The sequence below is a fragment of the Fragaria vesca genome, linkage group LG6 (assembly GCF_000184155.1).
Source record: "Fragaria vesca subsp. vesca linkage group LG6, FraVesHawaii_1.0, whole genome shotgun sequence".
NCBI lineage: Eukaryota > Viridiplantae > Streptophyta > Magnoliopsida > Rosales > Rosaceae > Fragaria > Fragaria vesca.
Genome location: NC_020496.1, coordinates 36,353,283 through 36,378,903, shown reverse-complemented (window position 1 = coordinate 36,378,903; position 25,621 = coordinate 36,353,283). Strand labels below are relative to the sequence as shown.

Sequence of the window (25,621 nt, the reverse complement as noted above, 5' to 3'; positions counted from 1 at the left end):
CTCTAGATAAGGAAGTCAGTTTATATTTTAATTTTTATTTTATGCTTAAACTAGCTTACTTTTAATGACAGATGAGCTGTTAAGTTAATCCATTTACAATTTTTCTCAGTTTCTCTGTACCAAATTCATCTGCATAAAGGAAGATGCTTCTACAGTTGATATAATAGCCAATAGGTGAACTGCTGTGACCACGTCTTAATTGCATGTATTTGGAGTAAAAGTACCTACAATCTTAAATTTGCTTTGCACATAAGAAGAAACTAGAAACTCTGATATGCTCAAAATTGAAATTACAGGAGTGCAACGGAAAGATCACGGCAACAGAAAGAACGGTAACTGCATGGAAATTTCATGTTTGAATCACTTAATTTATAACTCTGTATATGTGCACGCAAGTTGTTGGATAGAAAAAGCTTGGATGACAGAGTGGCAAACCAGAAACAAAAATTATAAAATACAGAATAATTTCTACATTTTTTGTTTGTTCTATATTCCAGCCATCAAGATACAACTCCTAATGCTTTTGCTGATTCTTATCACACAAACACCATTAGTTTCTACATTCTTATGCTCTATTTCCAGCCATGTGGTACTACTGAGAGCACCATTTGACATGATAATGTCCTGCTCTCTCATTGTTTTGCTTGTCAATAGTCCAACTACTGAAAACAACTCAGTGGGTGGCAAACTGACCTTGAAAAGTCATGCTGGACCACACTTGCTAAGACAAGCAACTCCTTCTTCTAGATAATCCTCCCTTGTAATCCAAAACTCGGGAGCATCCTGCATGTAGTAACCACCCCGTTGAAAGTTTCTTAGATGACATCATATACAGACCTACCCTGTGCTAAAGAGAACAAGCAATGACATGTACCTTCATAATTCCAGCAAGGACTGCACCACCTAGATACACCATGTGCTTTCTTCGCGGAGGATCTTCGATTCGTAATCGTAACTTCTGTTGATCGAAGGATTAAAGCATGAGGAATACAATATTTAAACATAACTTTTATTGTCAGATTCAACTTCTTGATATTTTCTCTAACTATTGTCTTTTTTCATGTTTAAATAATTATGATTGTGCACCAAGCTAAACCACTGACAACCTCACTGCACTTTTTAAAGGAGGCTAAGCAAAGTTATTTCAGTACAACGTCAATATCAAACTTTTTCATATTTCTTCAAAGCTCTGGTTGTCCCCTTTCAAGTCTATTAGACACAAAACACATAATACCTTCAATCCATCTTTGTTACCCTTCAAAACAACGTCTAGGTAACGATCCAGAATTTCTTTCTCCAAACTGAATAAACACCAAAAGGTAGTATCAGAACTTAATCAATATCTAATTCACATTTCTGTTTTAATTTAGGAAAAACAGAAGTGTGCAAGAATGATAAAGAGTTCACTTGGTTTAATCTTCAAAAATTGATCATGGAATTCATATACTTGAGATTCTGAGAATCCAGATATAAGTTATATTCACGTATGCTTTTGATGAGAGAGTGAGAATGCAGAAGGGTTCATATTACCAAGGAAGTGATGTTTTATATACTTGATACATATGTAAGAAAACAGTAATAAATGACCAAGGAAAGCATAGTTTAGATTTCATCCTACTATATCAAACATACAGAAACTTGATATACACATGAATATTGCTTGACAAAAACTACATATAAGAAGTCATGCAAAGAAGACTTAAGATTTTACCGACTGGGTAATCCAGGATACATCGTGCTGCCTCCACTTAAAACTATATGCTGGTAAAGCTGCAATCAACAAATTGCAGTTACACTTTAAAAATAAATCAATTGTAAGTTTAAGGTACACAAAGTTTGCATACTTGAGATATATTTATTTAGAACTGAATCAACTGATAGACAAATTGCAAATCTCATCGAACAAATACAGAATTGATCCATGCTGATTTGTAATGCAATTTCTATTAGTACCATCATCCTATTGTCGATATCCATTTCCTGAATGCAGCGGAATACCATGTCAGCCATCCCATCACCTTCAACATCTATAAGTTCCTGTACAATGAGAATATTTGTGAAATTTAAAACCTCCAAACTTGTCAAATTGTAATCATTTGGTTCCCAAAACCAGCATTGCAGCTACTAGTATCACTCTGAAGAGATGATAACTATTGTTAGTAGTGAACAATTACCAGAAGACATATAATTGACTAGAGAAGAATTTAAATTAAACAATATGCAGAAAAGAGGACATGAAGACTGGAAAATTACAGGCGTGAAAAGAGCCTCAGGAGCCTGGAACCTTTCAGTGCCGACTTTGATCACCCTTCCATCAGGCAGCTGATCATACCAACATATATCAGTGAATTCAGATCAATAAGTTGGTCAAAACTATAACTACTCAAAACCAAACAACAAAGTGACCAACTAAAACATAAATTAATGACCAATGATTATTCAGAAAGTAAATTTATCAATGCAAAGTTGCAAACTAAGAAGAATTACAGGCATTCCTTACAGAAAGATAGATTTATATTTATTTCAAAAAATTGCCACTACAGTCGAGTAATGTTTTGAAGAATAGCCACTGCACTCTAGTCATGTTTTAAAAAATCGCCACGTTTTTGGTAATGAATGTTTGAACTAATGAGATACCAAAGAGAATTCAACTTACAGTGTAATTATTTACAAGTATGGTTGTCTCCAGTCCCAATTGATACTCCCTTTTGTAATCATAACTGCACCAAATGGAACATATGATGATTACTGTAATCAATAAGTTCCATAAGATTAAAATAGGGCATAAGACTTGTTTACCTGATATAGCAGAGCTTCTCTTTGATTTCTCTAACACTCTCAAAGTCCGCCGTCCTATTCATTGCATACCTAAAACACAGTACAATTTTTCAGATCAATTTAGTTTCTCTACATAACCAAAAAGTAGATCAAACAATATTGATGTTACTATGTTACGAGTAGTTGCTTCTCACCCCCTCCGTGAGAGCAAATCAACAAGATACGATGTTATGTGCCGGCCAGCTACATTCATTCGCTTTGTAAGATGAGGAAATGAGTAGCCATCAACAACTGGAACCTGGGGTGTTGAAGCTAATATAATTTAGATATAGTATAGATTTGGGGCCAACGGTTTACTAAATGATCTATTTGTTTGCACTTTTTGAGGAGTAATCAACTTAAAATATGTACTTAAAAAGTGATACACTACAAAAACTGATCCAGAAACTCCTAATTCATAATGTCAAAGTTGGTATTCAGGTATTACCACATGAGTAACTCCATCACCAGAGTCAATAACCAATCCTGTCAGCAAACCTGCAGAAAAGAAGAAATGCTGAAGCACATGTCAAAAAGGAGAGTTTAAACAAATCATCCTGTCAGCAAGTAAAACTAAGCACTTCCACTTCCACAGAGCTCAAAGTGCAGCATTTGAAAAGACATGCCTTTTTATACGAATAAAAATAGGACGAACAAATGAATTGGGCTAAGAACAGCAATATAAACATTTAACCTTTACTCATCTCTATAAGCACCTTGAGCATACAGGGTCAGAACAGCTTGAATTTGAATGAAGACGCCAGCAAAATTGTACTTCTCAAACATGGTCTCGATCTGAAACATAGAATCAAGCCAAATCATGAGAGGCCAACAATAATAATTCATTACATTGCACACATAAATTAACAAAACTAAGCTACTGCCTGATAAAGAAATTGCAAAACAGACCATCTTTTCGCGGTTCTTTGAGGGATTGAGAGGAGGGTCTGTGAGTAGTATATGACATTCAGGAGGATCTATCTGTTGACAAACGATACCAATCAGAGTTAACAACCATCGAAACGAAACTATAAGATTTAAGATTGCCAAAAACAACGAAAGACAGCAAGAAGTATACTTTGAGCTCACTGTAGAATGCATGGTCCCAGACATGTCCCATATCATCCCAGTTCTGCACAATGCCATTGTTAACCGGATAGTTTATCTCCAATTGGTGTCGAAACTCCGCGCAAGCTTCACCAACAATAATATCCTACACCAATTCATGTAAACAAAAAATCAATACATGATCTTTTCAGAGCCAACACACTAAATTTCCAACCTTTAAGTCAAAGAGTTGTGAAAGTTCAGACCTTTATTTCTTGTTCCATGAGTGATTCCTCATAGCGAAGCAATGGCCTTCCCACCACGCACGGGAACACCGATGTCGGGAAGTTCTCTCCGGCGAACCCACATTTCACGTACTGCAAATCAACCCAGAACACAGATTGATTCAGATCTAAAACAGAAGCCCAGAAACCGAAACAGGACGAAGTAATTGTTCGGAAACGACGAGGATCATAATGGAAATCATGGGACTTAGAAAGGGTAGAAGTAGTACTCCGGTGCCGTTGTCGCAGACGACGACTTTGCGGTTGTTCATGATCAGTTCAGAGCTCAAGTTTGTTGGTTTCTGCTGGTTTCGTCTACCACATTACTTCAAGCAAACGCAGTGAGAAGAAATGCCTTTTATAGTGTGGACCCCCGACCCGTTTAGGTCACTGGGCCTAAAAACGATTTTTTTTTGGTCCCCTTAAAAACGATTTGCTTATTCTCAATTTCTTAGTATCGTTTCCCTCTTTTTGGATTCTTATCCCGTAGAATTAGCAATTTCCACGGGAAAATAATTATGAAATTTAGGAACTTAAATACCCGACTTGAATTCCTCACAAAATAGGAGTCATTTGTCAATTCCCTTAGCTGAGGTCAGTCTGAATACAAATTCTTGTCATTTTAAAACTCTACATCATGAAATCCAAATAATAGAATTCTTAAATTCATGGAATTGTAATTCCCATAATTTTAAAATTTCTATGAAAATTAAACTTACTTTATCTAAACGTAGCGTTAAGGCCCACAAGGCTTAGACCGCCTGGCTCGCTTGTTTTTTTTCTCTTTAAAATTTGGGCCCATTGTTTGTTAACTGGGCTAGGGCAGTCGCGCTTTTACGATATCGAGGCCCAGCCCGCATACAGACTCAATTTCCTACTATAAAAACGAAAGACAAAGCCCGAGGTTTTCATTTAGGTCATTTAGGGTTTACGCCGTCCTCAGTCTCTCCAGCAAATTGAAGAGCGCAGCTGCCGCAAATGGTGAGCACCGCCGCCGCCTCTTCTTCTTCTCTTCTCCTCTTTTTCGTTTGCAACACCTCTAATTTTCTGTTCAGTTATCTCAATTTGTTTAACCTAATCGTTTCAGGGTCCAAAGAAAGGTGCCAAGCTCCCAGTCGCAGCTTCCAAGAAGAAGCCGGTAACTCTCTCTCTGCTTCTTCTCTATATATTGTTTTGACTGTTTCGATTTTACATTTGTAAGATTTGGTGTTGTTGTGGTTGTTATGTACTGATTGCGGTGGTGGTTGTTGGTTTGACAGGAGAAGGTGGTGAACCCACTCTTCGAGAAGCGTCCGAAGCAGTTCGGGATCGGAGGGGCATTGCCACCGAAGAGGGATCTGACCCGATTCGTCAAATGGCCCAAGGCTGTTCAGATTCAGAGGAAGAAGAGGATCCTCAAGCAGAGGCTCAAGGTCCCACCAGCTCTCAACCAGTTCACCAAGACCCTTGACAAGAACCTCGGTGCGTTAATCGATCCAATTTGCATTGTTTTTATCAATTTTATTTGAGTATTGATGAGTTTTTGCCTGATCCTTGTGTTGATACACCTGTTATAATGTAGTTTTTCAGTTATTGTTTTGGGTAGAGCGCAACGTTCAATGCTTTTGCTAGATACTTAACAAGTTTTCTCTCTTAGTAGTTTATTATCCAAAGTTTGTTTGCTGTTTTATGCCCTTCTTAAAGTTGAAAGAGACTGTTAAACATGTTTATGTGAATTTGATGCTAGTGGTTATAATCTTGAATGCATGTTGTATTTCGTCTTGTTTTTTGTGGAGAGCAAGATTGATGTTGGTTTGACTTGTATGGGCTGGTCAATTTGATATATCGATTTTTTTGCTTGCCTGTAGCTACAAGCCTGTTCAAGATGCTACTGAAGTACAGGCCTGAAGACAAAGCAGAGAAGAAGGAGCGTCTTTTGAAAAGGGCACAAGCAGAGACTGAAGGGAAAACTGTTGAAAACAAGAAGCCTATTGTTGTGAAGTATGGTCTCAACCATGTCACCTACCTTATTGAGCAGGTATTATTTTGTACCTTCTACTAATGTTGTATTTTCTCATAATTGATATTGCGTTTGAGTGACATATTCTATAAAATCTTTGTCTGCAGAACAAGGCCCAACTTGTTGTGATCGCTCATGATGTTGATCCAATTGAGTTGGTTGTATGGCTCCCTGCTCTGTGCAGGAAGATGGAAATTCCTTACTGCATTGTCAAGGGCAAAGCACGTTTGGGAGCAGTAATTCTTCTCAAATTTATGTAATGTCTTTTTGTTCTATCTTTCCACGGCTACTTGAACTAATTTTTATTGTCTGTTTTGCCAGATTGTTCACAAGAAAACTGCTTCAGTTTTGTGCTTGACAACAGTCAAGAATGAAGATAAAATGGAGTTCAGCAAGGTCTTGGAGGCTATCAAGGTGGGTGTTTCTGTGAATTTGTTCTGATTACCTTCAATTGTCAGAATGAAACACAACTTTTGCAGATTGCTTTGTCTAATCTGTTTGATTTTTCACTTGCAATGCAGGCCAACTTCAATGACAAGTATGAGGAATACAGGAAGAAGTGGGGTGGTGGCATCATGGGTTCCAAATCACAGGCCAAGACCAAGGCAAAGGAGAGGCTCCTTGCAAAAGAAGCTGCTCAAAGAATGACTTAATTTTGGTCACGGTGTATTGTGATTCACTTAGATTGTGCTTCTGAGTATCTATCTACTGGATTTCGTATTGTAGCAGAGATTTTGTTTCCTTTTATCAAATGCAGCTTTGGTTTGGTATTAAGACACACATGTCCTGAAATCTGCAACTGTTTTTGTTAGACTTAAAGGACAAGTTTTTATGCCTTTGGTATACCATGTAGTGTTTTTCCATTTTCGCATGAATTCATTTCTTCCCCTCTTTCTACGTTGACATAACAGTTCCACAATGTTGATAGCTCCTTTGTTCAAGGAGGTGCCATGTTAGCATAGTATATGTTCAAGGAGGTTCCATGTTATTAGCATAGTATATGAAATTTGAGGAGATGAGCCATTGAGCCTTCTCAGATTTCTGTTCTTTCATTGATGCGATAATATATACGAAATGCTTTTGGATCAGAATTTCAAGCCTGTTAAACCTACCTCCTTCAACCTGAAATTGATGCGGAAAATCATATATGAAACAAAAGAAAAACAAAATAACATTATACAGTTCATGTTAAGGTAAAAGAAAACACAAAAATAACCGAGGAAAAAAGTAAATAAAACTGAAGAAACGAAAATGGAATAAATAGAAGGAATGAGATATTCGCAAACTCTCTCCACAAAAACAAGACACACTCGCTCTTTGCCTCTCTCTCTTCTGATCATACCCAAGCGATTCACCAACCCAAACCCTCTCTTTCCCCTGCGACCTATATATCTTTCTCCTCATTTTCCAAACCCTGCGAGAATTCCCGAAACCCTACAAATCCCTCCCCCTCTGCCTCTCCGCTTCTCCATTCTCGTAATCTGCAAGTCTCCGCCGCTTGCAGAGAGCTTGTTACGTTTTTGAATTCCTGCAATTCGATTCGCTGTGATGATGGCCCACGGCAAAGTCAGTCTCCCTCAAGATCTCCTCCCCTCGCCGGCGATCTTCTCCTCCTCCTCCGCCAAAGCAGGTTCGTCTTCGCACCTCTCCCTCTAATCCTTATCTCTCCGCATTGCATTCTTGTTATTCCGTTCTTCGCTAGATCTTTCTCTCTGTTCCAATCTCTCTCTGGTTCTCGTTGTTTCTATGCTTTTGAAAATTTTGTTTTATTCCGGCCGGTTTTGAATTAGGGCTTAGATTTCATACGCCGGTATAGGATTCGTTGGATTTTTTTTTTTTTTTTTTTTCGCTTTTGAATTGAAGATGGAATTTAGTGTAATTCTGTTGGAATAATTAGCAAACTGCAAGAGTGATGTTCTTGTTTAGCTGGGTCAACGAGTCCTGCTCTCGTTTACTTGCAATGTGCTTCTTCTGTTACTTTGTTTTCTTTTGAAGTAGGAGATTCAACTGCAAGAGTGCTATGTGGTTTGCACTCTGAATATTTAGAGTTCTTTGATTTGAGTCGATGGTCTTGTGTCCTCTTGAACTGCTGACTGTATTTTTCAAGTGATGGTATGTGCTGCTTTGTGATAAATTTGAGAATATATACATGTTTTTTGTTTTTGAACCAATGAGTTTTCTGTTATGCTAGATGAAGCCTCGGAAGGAAATGCTGGGGAGAAGGCTCTAAAAGGGTCACTTGATGAGTCAAAAGGTGGCTTTTGCGCTTTTCTATGCTTGTAATGTTTTTCCATATGCGAGAATGCTCACCTACTAGCTAGTAATATAATTTATTTCTAATAAATAGTGGGTGCTTGGCGTTTATGAATTTATTACGTGTTTAATTGCAGATCACCTAGCATCTGAGAGCAGCATACCTTTGTCTCCTCAATGGCTGCATGCTAAGGCAGTTGATGCTAAGCCACTCACAAGTGGAACATCAGGGGTATGTTTATTTTAACTAGAGCTTCTAGAAGTGCTTTTATTTTTAGTTTGGTATGCTATATTCAACAAGTACTTGAAATAGTAAGCCAGGCTATGCAGGTTTATATGGTGAGGGTGTGTGCATTAGACATTTTTTATAGTCGAAGGCATTAGTTAGGCATTAATCATGTTACTAAGTTCTTTAAACTATTGACAATAAATTAACTGTTTAGGTAATAACCGGAAATTTGGTTTGCCAGTTGTGTCTATTTTCTGGGCATGTTTGAAATCATCTGTATGACCCAATGTAGTGAGGATAATGTTGGTTTATTATATCTTCCATATGAAGAATTGGTTATAGATGATGGAAACGATTATAAATCTCTTTTTGCCTTGTGTTATTTTTTTATCTTCGGATAAAAATTGGCAGGAAATCCATGCACCAGGGTCTTTGTCTCATGGTAACTCTACCGATTCCAATACAAGAGACGTGTGGCGTTCAGATGGTTCTCGGGACAGAAAAGATTGGAGGAGGAATGCACCTGATTTAGATGTTAACCGTCGCTGGCGTGAGGAGGAGAGAGAAACTGGCTTACTTGGTAGGAGGGATCGCAAAAAAGAAGATCGCCGTGTAGGAGTCACTTCAACTAGGGATATTACTGAGAATAGAGCAGAGGATCACCGAGCAGGTGGCCCGTCTACTAGAGATGTTACTGAGAATAAAATTTTGTCTTCTGACCGCTGGCATGAATCGCGGAGAGACAATAAATGGTCATCAAGGTGGGGCCCTGAAGATAAAGACAAGGATTCTCGTATAGAGAAAACAGATCTTGAGAGAGAAGATGCTCATGTTGACAAGCAGTCTCTTGTCAGTAGCAATCGTGCGGTTCCTGAACGTGATGGTGATTCTCGTGATAAGTGGAGGCCACGTCATCGCATGGAGGTTCAATCTGGGGGGCCAGCGCCATACCGTGCCGCACCAGGATTTGGGATGGCCAGAGGACAGGTGGAAAAAGTAGGATTTGCTTCTGGACGAGGGAGGTCCCATACTAGTGGTAGTGTACAGATTGGAAGACCTTCCTCTATATCTACTATTGGGTCTGTTCTGGATCAAAATCAAAGTGTGTTGGGAAAAGCTGGCCCCTTTACTGAGAAGTATCGTTACCCCAGGGGAAAGCTCCTCGATATTTATCGTAAGCAAAAGATAGAATCAACTTTCGATATTGTGCCTGAAGGGATGGAGCATGTCTCTCCAATAACCCAAGTGGGCTGTATTGAGCCATTAGCTTTTGTCGCACCTGATGCAGATGAAGAGGTATATTGATTATATTCCTAGTATATATTTAAGTGTGTGTGTGTGTGTATGTGTATCTTACTAAAAAAATGTTCAATATGATCAATTTTTTTGTTGTTGTCTGTTGTTTGTCATTTGGATGCATTAGATGAAGCCAGAATTTGTATTAGACATTTATGCAATCACTAACTTGTTTCTGTCATCATCGGAATCTGTCTGGTGTGTGATTCAGGCTGGTATGGAAGATATTTGGAAGGGAAGAATCACCAGCAGTGATGATGGTAAAGGTTGTTGTTTTGGCATTTTGTTTGGATCCTGCCTAATAAACTTTTTGTTTCTTTTGACATGGGGTTCTTTTTTCATATGCTCAGGAATTAGTAATGCCTCTTTAAAAAAGGAGGAAGATAAAAAGATTTCATCACAGTCTGAAGAAAATGCGCTGTCTACTGGAGAGGTCTCAACTATTTGTGGCCCGCAAACACAAACTTTGAATGGTAAGGAAAACAGGTTAATCCTTGTCATTCTGATTTCTTTTTTTCGGTTTGAAACTTGACAAGATGGTACTTTTTCCATGTTTATTAAGGGAACTGAAATTTGCACTCACTACTTTTACAATCCACACTCCTCGTTTCCCTTTTTTGTTAAAACTTTTATAAAGAGGCAAAACACATGTCCCTTATGACAAAACTTAACAAACTAATAGAAGAAATAAAAGTCTGGTTTAAAATGAGGAGTGCGAATTTCAAATCCCTTTAATAATACTATTTCATACTTGCTTTCGTGTATTAAAAAACTTCCATACTTTTTTCCAGAAGGGGTTGAAGGCGGGCACAGAGTTCCTATTGGCACAGCAATTGCTGATGGATCGAATCTGGTAGCTCCAAAGAACTGTGATCACAAAAGTGCTACGGAGACTGATGGCCTCAGTAATAATGTTGATGAACTAAGAATTTCTGGATGCCATGATGTGAGAGATTTCAGCCTCACAAAGCATTCTATGTCGGAATATTATGAAGCAGCTACTAATGTGACTGGTAGCCAGCTTCCTGATTCAAGTTCACCATTTCATATTCCATCTCTGCAGCAAGCCTCAAGTAGTGATCATTTCAAGAGCAATGAGAAGGCAGATCTGGAAAGGGTTGTCTCATTTGAGGATTTAAGTTTATGCTATCTTGATCCTCAAGGAAACATCCAGGGACCTTTCCTGGGGATCGACATAATTCAATGGTTTGATCAAGGATTTTTTGGGACTGACTTACTGTTGCGCTTGACTGATGCCCCTGATGGTTCTCCTTTTCAAGAACTCGGTGACATGATGCCGAATCTGAAAACTCAATCCGGATCGGTCTCCAACTCCAATTTGCCTACCAACATAGAATCGTTGGATGGTGTTGGAAGCATGTTGGAAGAGAGGAAAACTGCTCCTCACTATGAGGAGTCTAACAATCTAAATATTCAACATTGGACTCCATCTGGACTTGAACCTACCTCAAGTGATGATTTGCACTCAAGAATACGCAATAACAATTACAACTTCGAACTCCAGTACCTTGATAATCAAAGGTTTCAAAATTACGTTGAAAGAGATGAAGGTATGCAGTGTTTATCGACTCTTCCTCTTTATATATCATCATCTGTCATAACTGTGACTCTAATTGCTTCTCTTTATGTTTTACAGAAATAGTATATCCTGGAAGGCCTAAAAGTAGCAGTGATTTTCCTCTGAGGAGACCTTCAGCTGATATTCATGGCTCATTTTCAAATTCCCCAAGTGTTCCTTCCCTTTCAGATGAAGTTTCCGAAAGCAACCTACCTAATTGCCAGGATGATAAGTTACACCCTTTCGGCCTGTTGATGTCTGAGCTCAGAGGCAACTCTCATATAAGACCTGCTCAAGCTTCCAATGTGTCTTTAGGCATGGATGATCAGGCACAGTTTAGTGATACCTTGTTTGAGGGAGGCATATCTAAACTTAATTGGTTGAATAATCCTAATATCCCAATGCATCAAGTGGTGCCTGACATGGAGCATCTAATAGAACTACAGCGTCAAGAACAGCAGCAGCATCGCTTATTGGAGCTTCAGCAACAACGGCAGCTGGAGTTTCAACGTCAGCAGCAGCACGAGTTGGAGTTTCAACAGCAGCGCCAACTCCAGCAACAGCGCCAGTTGGAGCTACAGCAGCAGCGTCAGTTGGAACTTCACCTTCAGCAGCAGCACCAGTTGGAGCTTCAGCAGCAGCACCAGTTGGAGCTTCAGCTGCAGCGCCAGTTGGAGCTACAGCAACAGCGCCAGTTGGAGCAGCAGCAGCAACAGCAATACCATTTGGAGCTTCAGCAGCAGCGGAAGCTGGAGCAGCAGCTGCAGCGTCTTCAACAACAGAGGCAGTTGGAGTTTCAGCAACAGCAGCGTCACTTAGAGCTTCAGCAACAGCAGCGTCAATTGGAGCTTCAGCCTCAGCACCAATTGGAGCAGCACCTTCGCCATCACCAAAATTTGCCGCAGCACCAGCAGTCCCAAGCCGAACAATTGCTCCTTGAACAGTTATTGAGTCGACAGATGCCTGGTAGTTATGGGCAGTGGAAGATGGATGCTACACGAGCCAACCTTCATGATCAGTTACACCCAAATGATTTGCACCATGTATCTCATTCATCAAGGCACAATCCCTCGCTTGAGCAGATCATCCAAGCAACTGTGGGCGAGGGTGCCCTCCCAGTACATTCTGATTTTTTTGACCTCATATCTCAGGCCAAGCTAGCAAATAGGAACACATCAGAGCTGCCACTCCGCCTTAATGAACAAGAGTTGCAGGCACAACAAATATCTATGGCATTGAGAGAGCAGCAGATGGAAGGGGAAAGGCGTGTTGGTGGGCCTTGGTTTGCAGATGAAGCAGGTCCTTTTGTGAGGGATCCTGCTGGGCATCACCAGGCTCACATGTTGGGACATAATTCTTCAGAAAATTACCAGAAACAGCAGAGGTTTCCATCCAATGAACAGGAACTAAGCCATCGCAATTGGAATCGGGCCTCTCAGGAGAGACCTCAGGGAGGATTCTATGAACCTAACCCTACGGAATTTGATAGGTTCTCAGTTCCTGCGGGTTCTCATGGGATGAACTTGGATATTGCAAACATATGTGGACAAGATCTAGATGTGCACGAACAATATCAGCTTAATTCCTCTATTGATGAGCGTGGATCTCTATCTTCCAGAGGTCAGGGAGGCTCCGTACATCTTCCTTTTAATGTTCTTCCAGATCAGTCAGTTGGTATGAACAACTCCTTCACAGAAGGCCCACATAATTCAAATTATAGCATCTTACTGCAAGACCAGTTGGGTAGTTATGGTATGAACGAGCAAGCAAGTAATATGGCAAGAAGATCTGATTCTAGAGCATTTATGGACCCTCAATTCTTGTCAGGAACCAGGGATACTCCTCATGAAGGCAACATGGTGGAGCAACAAAACACAGCCATTGATAGCGAGGAACTACCTAGTAATGCCCATAGCAGGCATAGCTCGCTGAGCAGCGCTGGTAATTTTTGAAATATTCTTATATCTTGTGTAATCCTTTTATTTTTATTTTTTATTATTATTATTTTTTTTTAAATTAAACTGAGTAGGAAGCTTTTCTAATGATTCAGGTGGATGTGGGGGTTTTCACAGCTCTGAGATGGGAGTAGATAAATCACTTGGAGAAGATGTTCATGATGGAAGGTAGATTCTTTTGTTTTTCACTTTCGATGTGTAATATTATATGTTATATGTTTGTGAGAATGAATTTTCTGGTTGTAGATAGCATTGGCCATTGATGCACTGTGGTCTTTAATCTAAAAGTGGTATATCTATATTATTCTTGGTACTCTCTGATCCGGCTGATGCTAGGTCTAATCAGTTTGGTCCTCTATCAGCAATGGAAGAAGTAAAATATTTTTTGCATTTAGAACCCCTTAAGGAGAAATTATATTACATGCTGTAGTATGTTTCAGATGTTAATCAATGTATTCTTGATTCCTCCATTGACAGGCTGCCTTCTACTACAACCAAAGGGTTTGACAGTGCTACATCGAGACGCCGCGTGTTATCTTCCCAGGATGTTTTGTCTGAGTCTGCACTCTCTCTACCTGTTAAGCCAAGAAGCTCGACAAGCCTCAGAACTTCTGAAGGAAAACCTGCTGCCACACCGGTCTCTGAATCTCTAGCAACTAGCAAAAATCATGCACAGTTCAGGAGGACTTCATCTTACAGTGATGCTGGTGTCTCCGAGACATCCTTCATGGATGTGCTCAAGAAACCAGTTATTCCAGAGGCTGATAACAGGGGTGCAATGGAGTCATCTGATGGAGGTGGCCAAGTGGGCCGAACTGGCAAGAAGAAAGGCAAGAAAGGAAGACAGATCGATCCTACTCTCCTAGGCTTTAAGGTATCCAGCAACCGGATCATGATGGGTGAGATCCATGGCCTTGATGATTGACGAAATGGAACCATGCTTGGTGAGACATGGCCAGAATGAGATATGTTTTAATATTATTATTCTCAGGTATACCAAATGTACAGCAGCTAACATGAGATGTATAGTTGTCCAATTGTCCTTTCCAGTCCTCTGAATCAAAAGTAGGTACGCAGTCTTGAAGCTTTGCAGTGGTTGACCGGTATATATAGTTGTAAACAAGATGTCGAATTTTGTAAGGAGAAGCATAGCAATAGAAGCATAGAAATGTTGATAATTGTGTTCGTTTTACTCTTTGTTTTATTTCGATTTCGACAAATATTTCTCACGTTGCAAATTTATCACATCTTTCCCATGTCACCAGCCCTTTCTTTTGAACTTCACCAACAAAATTGCCAGCTTTGGTACCAAAACTCTCAGCCATTCTGCAGCATAGCATAGAACCTTTCATCCAGGCAACCATTGGTTCAACTTTCAAATGGTACGACATATTCTAAAGATTTTTGGTAGACAATCAGAATTGCAAATGAAACTTATTTTGGTTATCTGAGCCGTCTGTGCTGTGTATAAACCTGAGTACCTGACATGCTGAAATTCCTTTGGAAGCATTATTATTGCTTGAGCCCTGTAAATTTCTAAATTGTTTGAAGCAACTGTGAAATCGGCTCTGGTGTTGGAGAAGAAGAAACCGATGCTAGTTCATTTGAAATGGTTTGCAACAAGGAGGGTGAAGCTTGGCGAATCCATTTAATGTGTTCAATTGCCACCGGAATCTCTTTAGCATCGGCTAAACATTTCAGCAGAACTACATGAGAATCTGAACGTGCTACATTAAAACTGAGGCGGCAGAGTAACCCAGAAGCGGCAGGGTAAAGACCTGCAGAGAGCAGAAACTCATAAGCAACAAGCCAAACCACTTGGAACTAACACACACACACACAAATTGTATTGTAGGGGATAAAGTTAAATGCTTTGGAAACTGCAACATCCAATGTACATCATGTGTATAGTACCTACCTGCTTTGCATAAAGAGAGGATAAATGTACCCAACAAAGATTGCGCAAGCATCAAATCCTGTTCAACACACTCGTCGAAAACTTCCAGAGCAGCTTGAAGCTTTATTTCTTGACAAAGCCCTTCAAGCAGAATTGTGTAAGTCATCGCATCAGGTGTCACTTCTCTTCCCAGCATGTGTTGAAAGAGCCTTAGAGCCTCATCAACTGGGCCTACTTCCGAAAACTTCTGAATTAAGATGTTGTAAGTCTTCAAATTTCCTCTGCACCCATTTGCAAACATCTCATCCCACAGCCTTTTAGCAGGCCTCAATAGATCTTCCCTACAACATGCTTCAATAAGAGAATTATAAGTTGTAAGATCTGGGCTTATCCCTTTCTTCTTCATCTCTGGAAGTACCCCATAGCCTTCCTTCACCATTCCTGCTTTGCACAGGAATGACACCATCACATTGTAAGTCTCCACATCTTTAAAATAATCACCCGAAGACAGAACTTGAAAAACTTCCAGCAGTTCATCAGAGTTGCTATGCTTACTTAGATTCCTACACAAATTGCTCAATGTCAAAAGAGTTGGGAATCTCGCTTTTCCAACCATGAACTTGAAAAACATCATTGCAGAGCCAGGATCAATGGCCGACACTGATCCTATCAACACATTGAGAACATCATCTTCAATTGGAAAGTTACCGCTAACTATCACTTCTCCCAAGTCCTTCGCTTCAGATATCCGTCTCTCTGAAATCAACCCAAGTATGAACTCTCTATAATCACCACTCCTCGGAGCTACCCCTAGCTTTCTCTTCATCTTCAAAACCTTCTCTCTATCAACCACATTCCCATCACATCGAAACCCTTCAGCAACAATCCTATATGCCATGAAATCAGGTTTGCAGTCTCTCCTCCTCAGCTCATCCAGCACCCAGAAAGCCTCTGACACTCTCGACGCCTTACAAAGCCCGTGAATGATCAAAAGCGCCACAACGGACCCATTAATCTCCGAACCACCCCTCCTAACCTCATCTACCACACTCAAAATCTTACTCAATTCACCACTCCCACATAACCTCCACACAAACAAACCAAAACCAGCTGTGCTCAAAGGCACACCTCTTTGAGTCATTTCATCAAACACGTTCTGGGCATGATCGAAATACCCATCAGAAGCCAGAGCAGCCAAAAGTGAGTTGCAAATCTCATGCCCAATATCTTCAATCCTAACCTCGCTGAACACCAAGAACGCATTGTGGGTCTTCTTTCCTATGATCAGTGAAGCAATCACGGACCGGTACACCGAAGCATCGAGCCAGATTTTGTGGGTCCTGACCTGCTTGAGCAGAGCATCAATGGTGTTAAATTGGCGGGAAAAAGAGAGAGACTTGAGGACTGACTGGTAGGTGAGGGAGGTGTGGGAGAAGGAGGGTTGCTGAGAAGCCCAGTTGAAGAAGCCGAGAGCGAGGGAGTGGTGGTTGAGGAGGAAAGGGTCGATGACTCCGGCGACGAGTTGCGGACTCAGTGAGTCGCGGCAGCCGAGGCGGTGGAGGAGGTTCTCGAGGGAAGGGCTCCATGAGCGAGTTGGCTTTGTGTTGTTGGAAGCGGAGATCAGAGCTCGGCTTATTCGACTCGCTAGCTCTGTTGCCGACGAAGCTTTCATTTCCTTCTGCAACTACGAAGTTTTGGCGCCAACTATTCGTTTGCTATATCAAGCTCGAAAGCCCGCAGGACATTCTATGGGTGTGTACCTTTAATTTCAAGATCATGTGAATTTTTGAAGATTGAGACATGTTTCAAGTGTCTTGTATAGACCACATGAGCTTCATTTTCAACAAAACTGGGCTTCCTTCCACTAAGTTTTGGTTTGATTTCAGCCAAAATCAAACGAAATCCCTTGTTTTATACACGATAATTTTGATGAAAATACACGATTTTTTCGATCAAAATTGAATGTTATTATTGTTTAACTAATTTTTTTTAATTATTAAATATTAACATTTAAGTACTTCTACAACCGACGAAACTTAAAAATCTCTATCAGATTAGTGTATACGAGTTTCAATTGATTTCATCGAAAATCCCTAGCTATAACACACACATTTTTAGGCCAAAATGCAGTGTTCTTATTTCTTAACCAAACTTTACCTATCATCAAATCATGGCTTTTGAGTACTTCTCAAGTGACAGAACACGAAAATGTCGATCGGAATAGTGTATACGAGTTTCGTTTGATTTCATCGAAAATCCCTTGTTATAGCACACGCTATTTTAGGTTAAAATGCAATGTTCTTATTTCTTAACGAAACTTTACCTATCATCAAATCTTGACTTTTGAGTACTTCTCGAACTGACGGAACTCAAAAATGTCAATCGGAATAGTGTATACAAGTTTCGATTGATTTCTTCAAAAATCCCCTGCTATAGCACACACATTTTTAGGTCAAAATGCAATGTTCTTATTTCATAACCAAACTTTACCTATCATCAAATCATGACTTTTGAGTACTTCTCGAACTGACAGAACATGAAAATGTCAATCAGATTAGTGTGTTTCATTTGATTTCATCGAAAATCTCTTGCGCACACGCATTTTTAGGCCAAAATGCAATATTCTAATTTGTGAACCAAACTTTTCTTAATATCAAATCAGGACTTTTGAGTACTACTCAAACTGACGGAACACGAAAATCTCCACCGGATTAGTGTATACGAGTTTCGTTTGATTTCATCGGATATCCCTTGCTATAGCACAAGCATTTTTAGGCCAAAATGTAATGTTCTTATTTGTGAACCAAACTTTTCTTAATATCAAATCAGGACTTTTGAGTACTTCTTGAACTGACGAAACACGAAAATCTCATTCGGATAAGTGTATACGAGTTTCGTTTGATTTCATCGAAAATCTCTTGTTATATCTTGCTATAGCACACACATTTTTAGGTCAAAATGCAATGTTCTTATTTCATAACCAAACTTTACCTATCATCAAATCATGACTTTTGAGTACTTCTAGAACTGACGGAACACGAAAATGTGAATCGGAATAGTGTATACGAGTTTCGTCTGATTTCATCGAATATCCCTTACTATATCACACGCATTTTTATGTTAAAATGCAATGTTCTTATTTCTTAACGAAACTTTACCTATCATCAAATCATGACTTTTGAGTACTTCTCGAACTGACGGAACACGAAAATGTCAATCAAAATAGTGTATACGAGTTTCGATTGATTTCTTCGAAAATCCCTTACTATAGCACACGCATTTTTAGGTCAAAAAGCAAAGTTCTTATTTCATAACCAAAGTTTACCTATCATCATATCATGACTTTTGAATACTTCTCTAACTGACGGAACATGAAAATCTCAATCAGATTAGTGTATACGAGTTTCATTTGATTTCATCGAAAATCCCTTGCTATAACACACGCTTTTTTAGGCCAAAATGCAATGTTCTAATTTGTGAACCAAACTTTTCTTAATATCAAATCAAGACTTTTGAGTACTTCTCGAACTGACGGAACACGGAAATCTCATTCTGATAACTGTATACGAGTTTCGTTTGATTTCATCGAAAATCTCTTGTTATATCTTGCTATAGCACACGCATTTTAAGGTCAAAATGCAATGTTCTTATTTCATAACCAAACTTTACCTATCATCAAATCATGACTTTTGAGTACTTCTAGAACTGACGGAACACAAATATGTGAATCGGAATAGTGTATATGAGTTTCATCTGATTTCATCGAATATCCCTTACTATATCACACGCATTTTTAGGTTAAAATGCAATGTTCTTATTTTTTAACCAAACTTTACCAATCATCAAATCATGACTTTTGAGTACTTCTCAACTGATAGAACACGAAAATGTCAATCGGAATAGTGTATACGAGTTTCGTTTGATTTCATCAAAAATCCCTTGCTATAGCACGTACACACATTTTTAGGTCAAAATGCAATGTTCTTATTTCATAACCAAACTTTACCTATCATCAAATCATGACTTTTGAGTACTTCTCGAACTGACGGAACACGAAAATGTCAATCGGAATAGTGTATACGAGTTTCGTTTGATTTCATCGAAAATCCCTTGCTATATAGCACACGCATTTTTAGGTTAAAATGCAATGTTCTTATTTCTTAACGAAACTTTACCTATCATCAAATCATGAGTTTTGAGTACTTCTCGAACTGACGGAACATGAAAATGTCAATCAGAATAGTGTATACGAGTTTCGATTGATTTCTTCGAAAATCTCTTGCTATAGCACACGAATTTTTAGGTCAAAATGCAATGTTCTTATTTCATAACCAAAGTTTACCTATCACCAAATCATGACTTTTGAGTACTTCTCGAACTTTTGAGTACTTCTCGAACTGACGGAACACGAAAATCTCAATCAGATTAGTGTATACGGGTTTCGTTTGATTTCATCGAAAATCCCTTACTATAGCACACGCTTTTTTAGGCCAAAATGCAATGTTCTAATTTGTGAACCAAACTTTTCTTAATATCAAATCAGAACTTTTGAGTACTTCTCGAACTGACGGAACACGAAATCTCATTCGGATAATTGTATACAAGTTTCGTTTGATTTCATCGAAAATCTCTTGCTATAGCACACGCATTTTTAGGTCAAAATGCAATGTTCTTATTTCATAACCAAACTTTACCTATCATCAAATCATGACTTTTGAGTACTTCTCGAACTGAAGGAACACGAAAATCTCAATTGGATTAGTGTATACGAATTTTGTTTGATTTCATCGAAGATCTCTTGTTATAGCACACGCATTTTTATGCCAAAATGCAATGTTCTTATTTCTTAACCAAATTTTACCCATCATCAAATCATGACTTTTGAGTACTTCTCGAACTGACGGAACATAAAAATGTCAATCAGAATAGTATATACGAGTTTCGTTTGATTTCATCGAAAATCTCTTGCTATAGTGCTATATCACACACATTTTTAGGTCAAAATGCAATGTTCTAATTTGTAAACCAAACTTTCCTTACTATCAAATCATGACTTTTGAGTACTGACGGAACATGAAAATCTCAATTGTATTAGTGTATACGAATTTCGTTTGATTTCATCGAAAATCTCTTGTTATAACACACGCATTTTTATGCCAAAATGCAATGTTCTTATTTCTTAACCAAACTTTACCTATTATCAAATCATGACTTTTGAATAATTCTCGAACTGACGGAACACGAAAATCTCAATTGAATTAGTGTATACGAGTTTCGTTTGATTTCATCGAAAATCCCTTACTATAGCACACACATTTTTAGGCCAAAATGCAATGTTCTAATTTTTGAACTAAACTTTCTTATTATCAAATTAGGACTTCTGAGTACTTCTTGAATTGACGGAACACGAAAATCTCAATTGGATTAGCGTATACGAGTTGATTTCATCGAAAATCCCTTGCTATATCACACGCAATTTTAGGCCAAAATGCAATGTTTTAATTTGTAAACCAAACTTTCCTTACTATCAAATCATGACTTTTGAGAACTTCTCAAACTGACGCAACACGAAAATGTCAATCGGAATAATGTATACGAGTTTCATTTGATTCATCGAAAATCTCTTGTTATAGCACACACATTTTTAGGCCAAAATGCTTATTTCTTAACCAAACTTTACCTATTATCAAATCATGACTTTTGAATAATTCTCGAACTGACGGAACACGAAAATCTTAATTGGATTAGTGTATACAAGTTTCGTTTGATTTCATCGAAAATCTCTTACTATAGCACACACATTTTTAGGCCAAAATGCAATGTTCTAATTTTTGAACTAAACTTTCTTATTATCAAATTAGGACTTTTGAGTACTTCTTGAACTGACGGAACACGAAAATCTCAATCGGATTAGTGTATACGAGTTGATTTCATCGAAAATCCCTTGCTATAGCACACGCATTTTTAGGCCAAAATGCAATGTTCTAATTTGTAAACCAAACTTTCCTTACTATCAAATCATGACTTTTGAGTACTGCTCAAACTGACGGAACACGAAAATCTCAATCGGATTAGTGTATACGAGTTTCGTTTGATTTCATTAAAAATTCTTTGCTATAGCACACATTATTTTTAGGTCAAAAGGCAATGTTCTTATTTCATAACCAAAGTTTACCTATCATCAAATCCTGACTTTTGAGTACTTCTCGAACTGACGGAACACGAAAATCTTAATCGGATTAGTGTATATAAGTTTTGTTTGATTTGGTCGAAAATCCCTTGCCACACATTTTTAGGTCAAAATTGAATGTTCTTATTTGTGAACCAAATTTTTTCTATTATCAAATCATGACTTTTAAGTACTTCTACAACTGACGGAACTCAAAAATCTCAATCGGATTAGTGTATATGACATTTGTTTGATTTCATTGAAAACCCTTGATGATATACACGTACGTATTTTTAGGTCAAAATTAAATGTTCTTATATTTTAATCAATATTTTCTTGTTATCAAATCATGACTTCTATGTACTTCTGGAACTGATGGAACACGAAAATCTTAAACAGATTAGTGTATACGAGTTTCGCTTGATTTCATCGAAAATTTCTTGCTATAGCACACACATTTTCAGGTCAAAATTGAATGTTATTATTTCTTAACCAAACTTTTTCTATTATCAAATAAATAAGTAATTATCAAACTGACGAAACTCGAAAATCTCGATTGGATTAGCGCATAGGAGTTTCTTTTGATTCCAGCTAAAATCCTTTGCTATAGCACACAAATTTTTTGATAAAAATTTAATTTTCTTATTTTTTAATTAAACTTTTCTTATTATCAAATTGTGATGAAAAAAAGTATTTCTCCAATTGGTGGAACTCGAAAATCTCAGTTGCGCTTATTTCAGCCAAAATTTCTTGCTTAGCACGCAAATTTTTGGGTCAAAATTGTATGTATTTATTTTTTAACCAAACATTTTTTATTATCAAATCATGATAAATAAGTATTTCTCAAATTGATGGAACTCGAAAATCTTAATCTGATTATTTTATACGAATTTCTAAAGTTGGAAAAGTGGTTGTATTATATTATTGTTCAAGCTGGAATAAAAAAAAAAAAAGTGACTTCAATAAAAGTTGTCCACTTCTATAGCATATGCAATTAGAAATTATTATTGAAGAATTTATAGGAGTATGTTGTATATGTTGAGAGGAGTTTCATATATAGTAGACTCGTAGGAGTAGTATCCATGAATTATTTGACTTACTCTTGCTACTAGATACATGCAACTGTTCTACCATTCATCGAGACCGAACGCAAGAGAACAAAATGCAAATTTATCTAAAAATTTACATCATATTTCATTGAGCTACATTAACTGTACAATGTTCTATCTTTGTGCAACCTCTGCCCACCACTATGTACATTATACACAAATCCAATCACTAGCTTTACAGTATAGATTGGTTTCTGGGTTTCTTCTACTCTTCTAGACACTTGTATTAGCATATAACGCTAGCTAAACCCCCAGTCAGCTCTGCAGGGTTTAGGGTGGCCATATATATACAGTGTTTCTTAATTTCTACATACTTCTATATAGCATATACACCTGAAGCATGGATAACCTTTTTACAGTTTCTAGTTCTAAAGAGAAACTAAGAGTAGGATCTGATTAATTTAAGATTTTGGAAATTTCGAGCTTTGAACAAGTTGCCAAAGAGATATCCCATTTTTGTCCCTTCAGGGGACTTTGATGGTGGAGGGGTTGAATTGCATTTCACCTGCAGTATGGTCTGGCCAATCTCTCTGCGAATTGAATCAATCATCTTGGGATCAACTGGGTTTCCTGTCACGTCTGTGACATAGAAGGTGTCCAGAGCTTTTCCTCCTTTAGTTGAAATTTCTGCTCGTTTGATAGACAAACTGTTCTCTCTGAATATCCGAGTGATATCTGATAGAAGTCCAACCCGGTCATCGGTGCACAGTTGTAGTTCAAGCCCCTGCATGGCAGTTGGCAAAGCAATATGTATTAGTAAAGTTACGAAGAAGATAATTGAACAAGAAGTTTTTCATTCGTTAGGGGAGTTCATGCACGTACCTCAGATGCCCGCCTTTCAATGGCTGCTTCAAGACATTGTACAACACGTTCTCGCTCAGCTTCTGAGCTTATAGGAACTCCATCAACATGTCGAATATAGAACTCCTACATAAAACAATTTTACCCATAAGCAATAGATTTATAGTAGTTTATTGTATGTTAAAGTTAAACTACACCTTAGGAGAAATTACTATAGGAATTTGATCTTACCTGATAAGCTTCTGTCATCCCTGTATTTACCATTCCATGGAATACCACATACTGCATGTCCGTTAAAGTGCAAATGATGTCAAACAACAATTTTGGTCGATCTTTTGCCTTCATAGTAATGACAGTGTAATACTTCTGACTGCAATCGAAGGCAGTTACTTGAGGTCTTGAGCCCTTGTCCTCCACTCTGCGCAATTCAGCTCTTCCAACCCTCTCATAATCTCTGTCAGCAAACATAATCTGGTGCAGCCTTCTATCTCTATTTGTAACTCCAGAGGTTGCAAGTGTCATTTTAGCAGCCTTCGACTCATTGTTTCCTCGAAGGACATTGCAAAGCAGCTCCTTTATTGAAGCAAGGCGGTTTGGATCTTTGATTGCACAACCAGTGGTATCATCTGTGACATGAACTACAGCTGCAGCTCTGGCATTGTGTGTCCATATCTCAGCATTTACCACATTACAGTGAAGGTCTGCAAGAACGGCACACACTTCAGATAATAGACCAGTTCTATCAGTGCCACTGAGCTCAATTAAGGTATGCTCTTCTGAGGGTGTCACACCAACAGAATCCGTAGATGGTACAAAGCTGGCATTGCTTTCAAGTCTCTGCAACATTAACAAGTTGAATAATATGAGCAAAAATTGCTTTCACATAAGTTGATATATCTTGGTCTTTCTAAATACTAAGTTCATAGGTGGTGCAGAGGAGTCATGAGCAGAATTTATTTTCGCAAGCCCAATCCCAAGCAAGAAATATGACCTACGTTAGGACTAATGATGAAAAGGAGTTCATGGCCCAAGGTCTTTTTGATCAAGTGCCAAGAAGCAATACTCAACTGAGCTTTGAGTAATTCGGCTTTACATGCAGAGTAAGTATGATGTTCATCTTCAGACCAAGATACTACAACCCCCTAACTACTTGACAGTAAACATCAGAACAATCTGTTCAAGTACTTACAATTTGTATATAATTGATAATGTCCTTGTCTCTGATCTTTTTCCCATCACGGTCAATCACGTTGAACACTGAAGATAGAAATTTAAACCAATGTTAGCAAAAAGGGGCAAGGAGATGAGGATAAATTGAAAATTAAAATAGTGAAAGAGGAGATGGCAAGGGAAGTTGAAAAAATAAAGCTTACCATCCATGAACCATACTCCATCAGATGAGATATAAGCTTTTGTTATTACAAGATTCACATCTGCAAGCACTTGGACAACATCTAGGAGACTTCCATGTTTGTTGACACTGTCAACCTGAATAGAAATTGAAGAAATTAAGCGTTGACCCAAGAAACTAAACACTAATCCAAACTTGGTATTTTATATGATCTACTCATATTATATATGATTGACTTTTGTATTCAACAGATACATATTATAAGCACTGAGCAATTGATCATGCAAATCACAGGGTACAAAGCCTCACCTGGATAATAGTAGCATCCTCACAAGAATCATTGTCAATCACAACTCTGCAAGAACAAAAATCAAATCAGATGAAGCTTCTGGGTTTCTCAGACAGACTCCAAAATCAAACCTTGTCCTAATTAATTGCATGAATGGGAAATAGAACCCAGTAGAGTCATGGAAACAAATATAACATGTAAAAGAACAATAAGACTCAATTGCACAAAAGGAACATGTAAAATTTCAGATTCAAAATACTAACTCAAAAATTAAAAAGTGAAGGCAATCAAAACAAAAAAGAAATCAAAACCCAGAAAAGGAGAATACTTGACATGAATCGTACCTGGGTGGGTTCATCCGCCTCACGAACTTAGTATACTCATCATCCATTTCTTCTTCCTTTCTCTTCTTCCAAATCTAGATATCAAATCTTCCCAGAACCTAAAAATAGAAAGTTTTTGAGAATAAACCAACAAAAAACGTATGCTTCACAAAGACTTTAACAGTGACAAGACACACTCTTTAGTATCCTATATACAACAACG

The 25,621-nt window shown here is 38.2% G+C and overlaps 5 protein-coding genes across 5 annotated transcripts; 2 read left to right on the top strand and 3 right to left on the bottom strand.

The window, feature by feature from the left end:
- Positions 1–387: 387 nt before the first annotated feature.
- Positions 388–4,478, bottom strand: LOC101294490 (actin-related protein 2-like). The gene is made up of 15 exons (XM_004304486.1): positions 4,379–4,478; positions 4,131–4,241; positions 3,896–4,030; positions 3,727–3,798; positions 3,534–3,612; positions 3,266–3,315; positions 2,973–3,076; positions 2,800–2,868; positions 2,657–2,720; positions 2,254–2,322; positions 1,954–2,037; positions 1,712–1,770; positions 1,235–1,301; positions 875–958; positions 388–783 (listed from the first exon to the last, which is right to left on the bottom strand). Exons 1-15 carry the CDS (start codon positions 4,418–4,420, stop codon positions 703–705), a joined length of 1,170 nt encoding a protein of 389 aa, XP_004304534.1. The 5' UTR covers positions 4,421–4,478; the 3' UTR covers positions 388–702.
- A 569-nt stretch (positions 4,479–5,047) lies between these two features.
- On the top strand, positions 5,048–7,086 carry LOC101294198 (60S ribosomal protein L7a-like). The gene is made up of 7 exons (XM_004304485.1): positions 5,048–5,129; positions 5,236–5,286; positions 5,408–5,609; positions 5,996–6,165; positions 6,255–6,383; positions 6,469–6,561; positions 6,669–7,086. The coding sequence occupies exons 1-7, from the start codon at positions 5,127–5,129 to the stop codon at positions 6,798–6,800; spliced, it is 780 nt and encodes a 259-aa protein (XP_004304533.1). The 5' UTR covers positions 5,048–5,126; the 3' UTR covers positions 6,801–7,086.
- A 440-nt stretch (positions 7,087–7,526) lies between these two features.
- On the top strand, positions 7,527–14,672 carry LOC101307824. The gene is made up of 10 exons (XM_004306261.1): positions 7,527–7,777; positions 8,339–8,401; positions 8,538–8,632; positions 9,041–9,925; positions 10,053–10,185; positions 10,276–10,398; positions 10,717–11,496; positions 11,583–13,445; positions 13,555–13,627; positions 13,937–14,672. Exons 1-10 carry the CDS (start codon positions 7,696–7,698, stop codon positions 14,382–14,384), a joined length of 4,545 nt encoding a protein of 1,514 aa, XP_004306309.1. The 5' UTR covers positions 7,527–7,695; the 3' UTR covers positions 14,385–14,672.
- On the bottom strand, positions 14,485–17,028 carry LOC101307527 (pentatricopeptide repeat-containing protein At5g14080-like). Its single transcript, XM_004306260.1, has 2 exons — positions 15,378–17,028; positions 14,485–15,237 (listed from the first exon to the last, which is right to left on the bottom strand). The coding sequence occupies exons 1-2, from the start codon at positions 17,026–17,028 to the stop codon at positions 14,996–14,998; spliced, it is 1,893 nt and encodes a 630-aa protein (XP_004306308.1). The 3' UTR covers positions 14,485–14,995.
- A 5,666-nt stretch (positions 17,029–22,694) lies between these two features.
- LOC101293911 lies at positions 22,695–25,621 on the bottom strand. Its single transcript, XM_004304484.1, has 7 exons — positions 25,420–25,621; positions 25,096–25,141; positions 24,809–24,923; positions 24,625–24,692; positions 23,667–24,272; positions 23,457–23,561; positions 22,695–23,358 (listed from the first exon to the last, which is right to left on the bottom strand). Exons 1-7 carry the CDS (start codon positions 25,464–25,466, stop codon positions 23,014–23,016), a joined length of 1,332 nt encoding a protein of 443 aa, XP_004304532.1. The 5' UTR covers positions 25,467–25,621; the 3' UTR covers positions 22,695–23,013.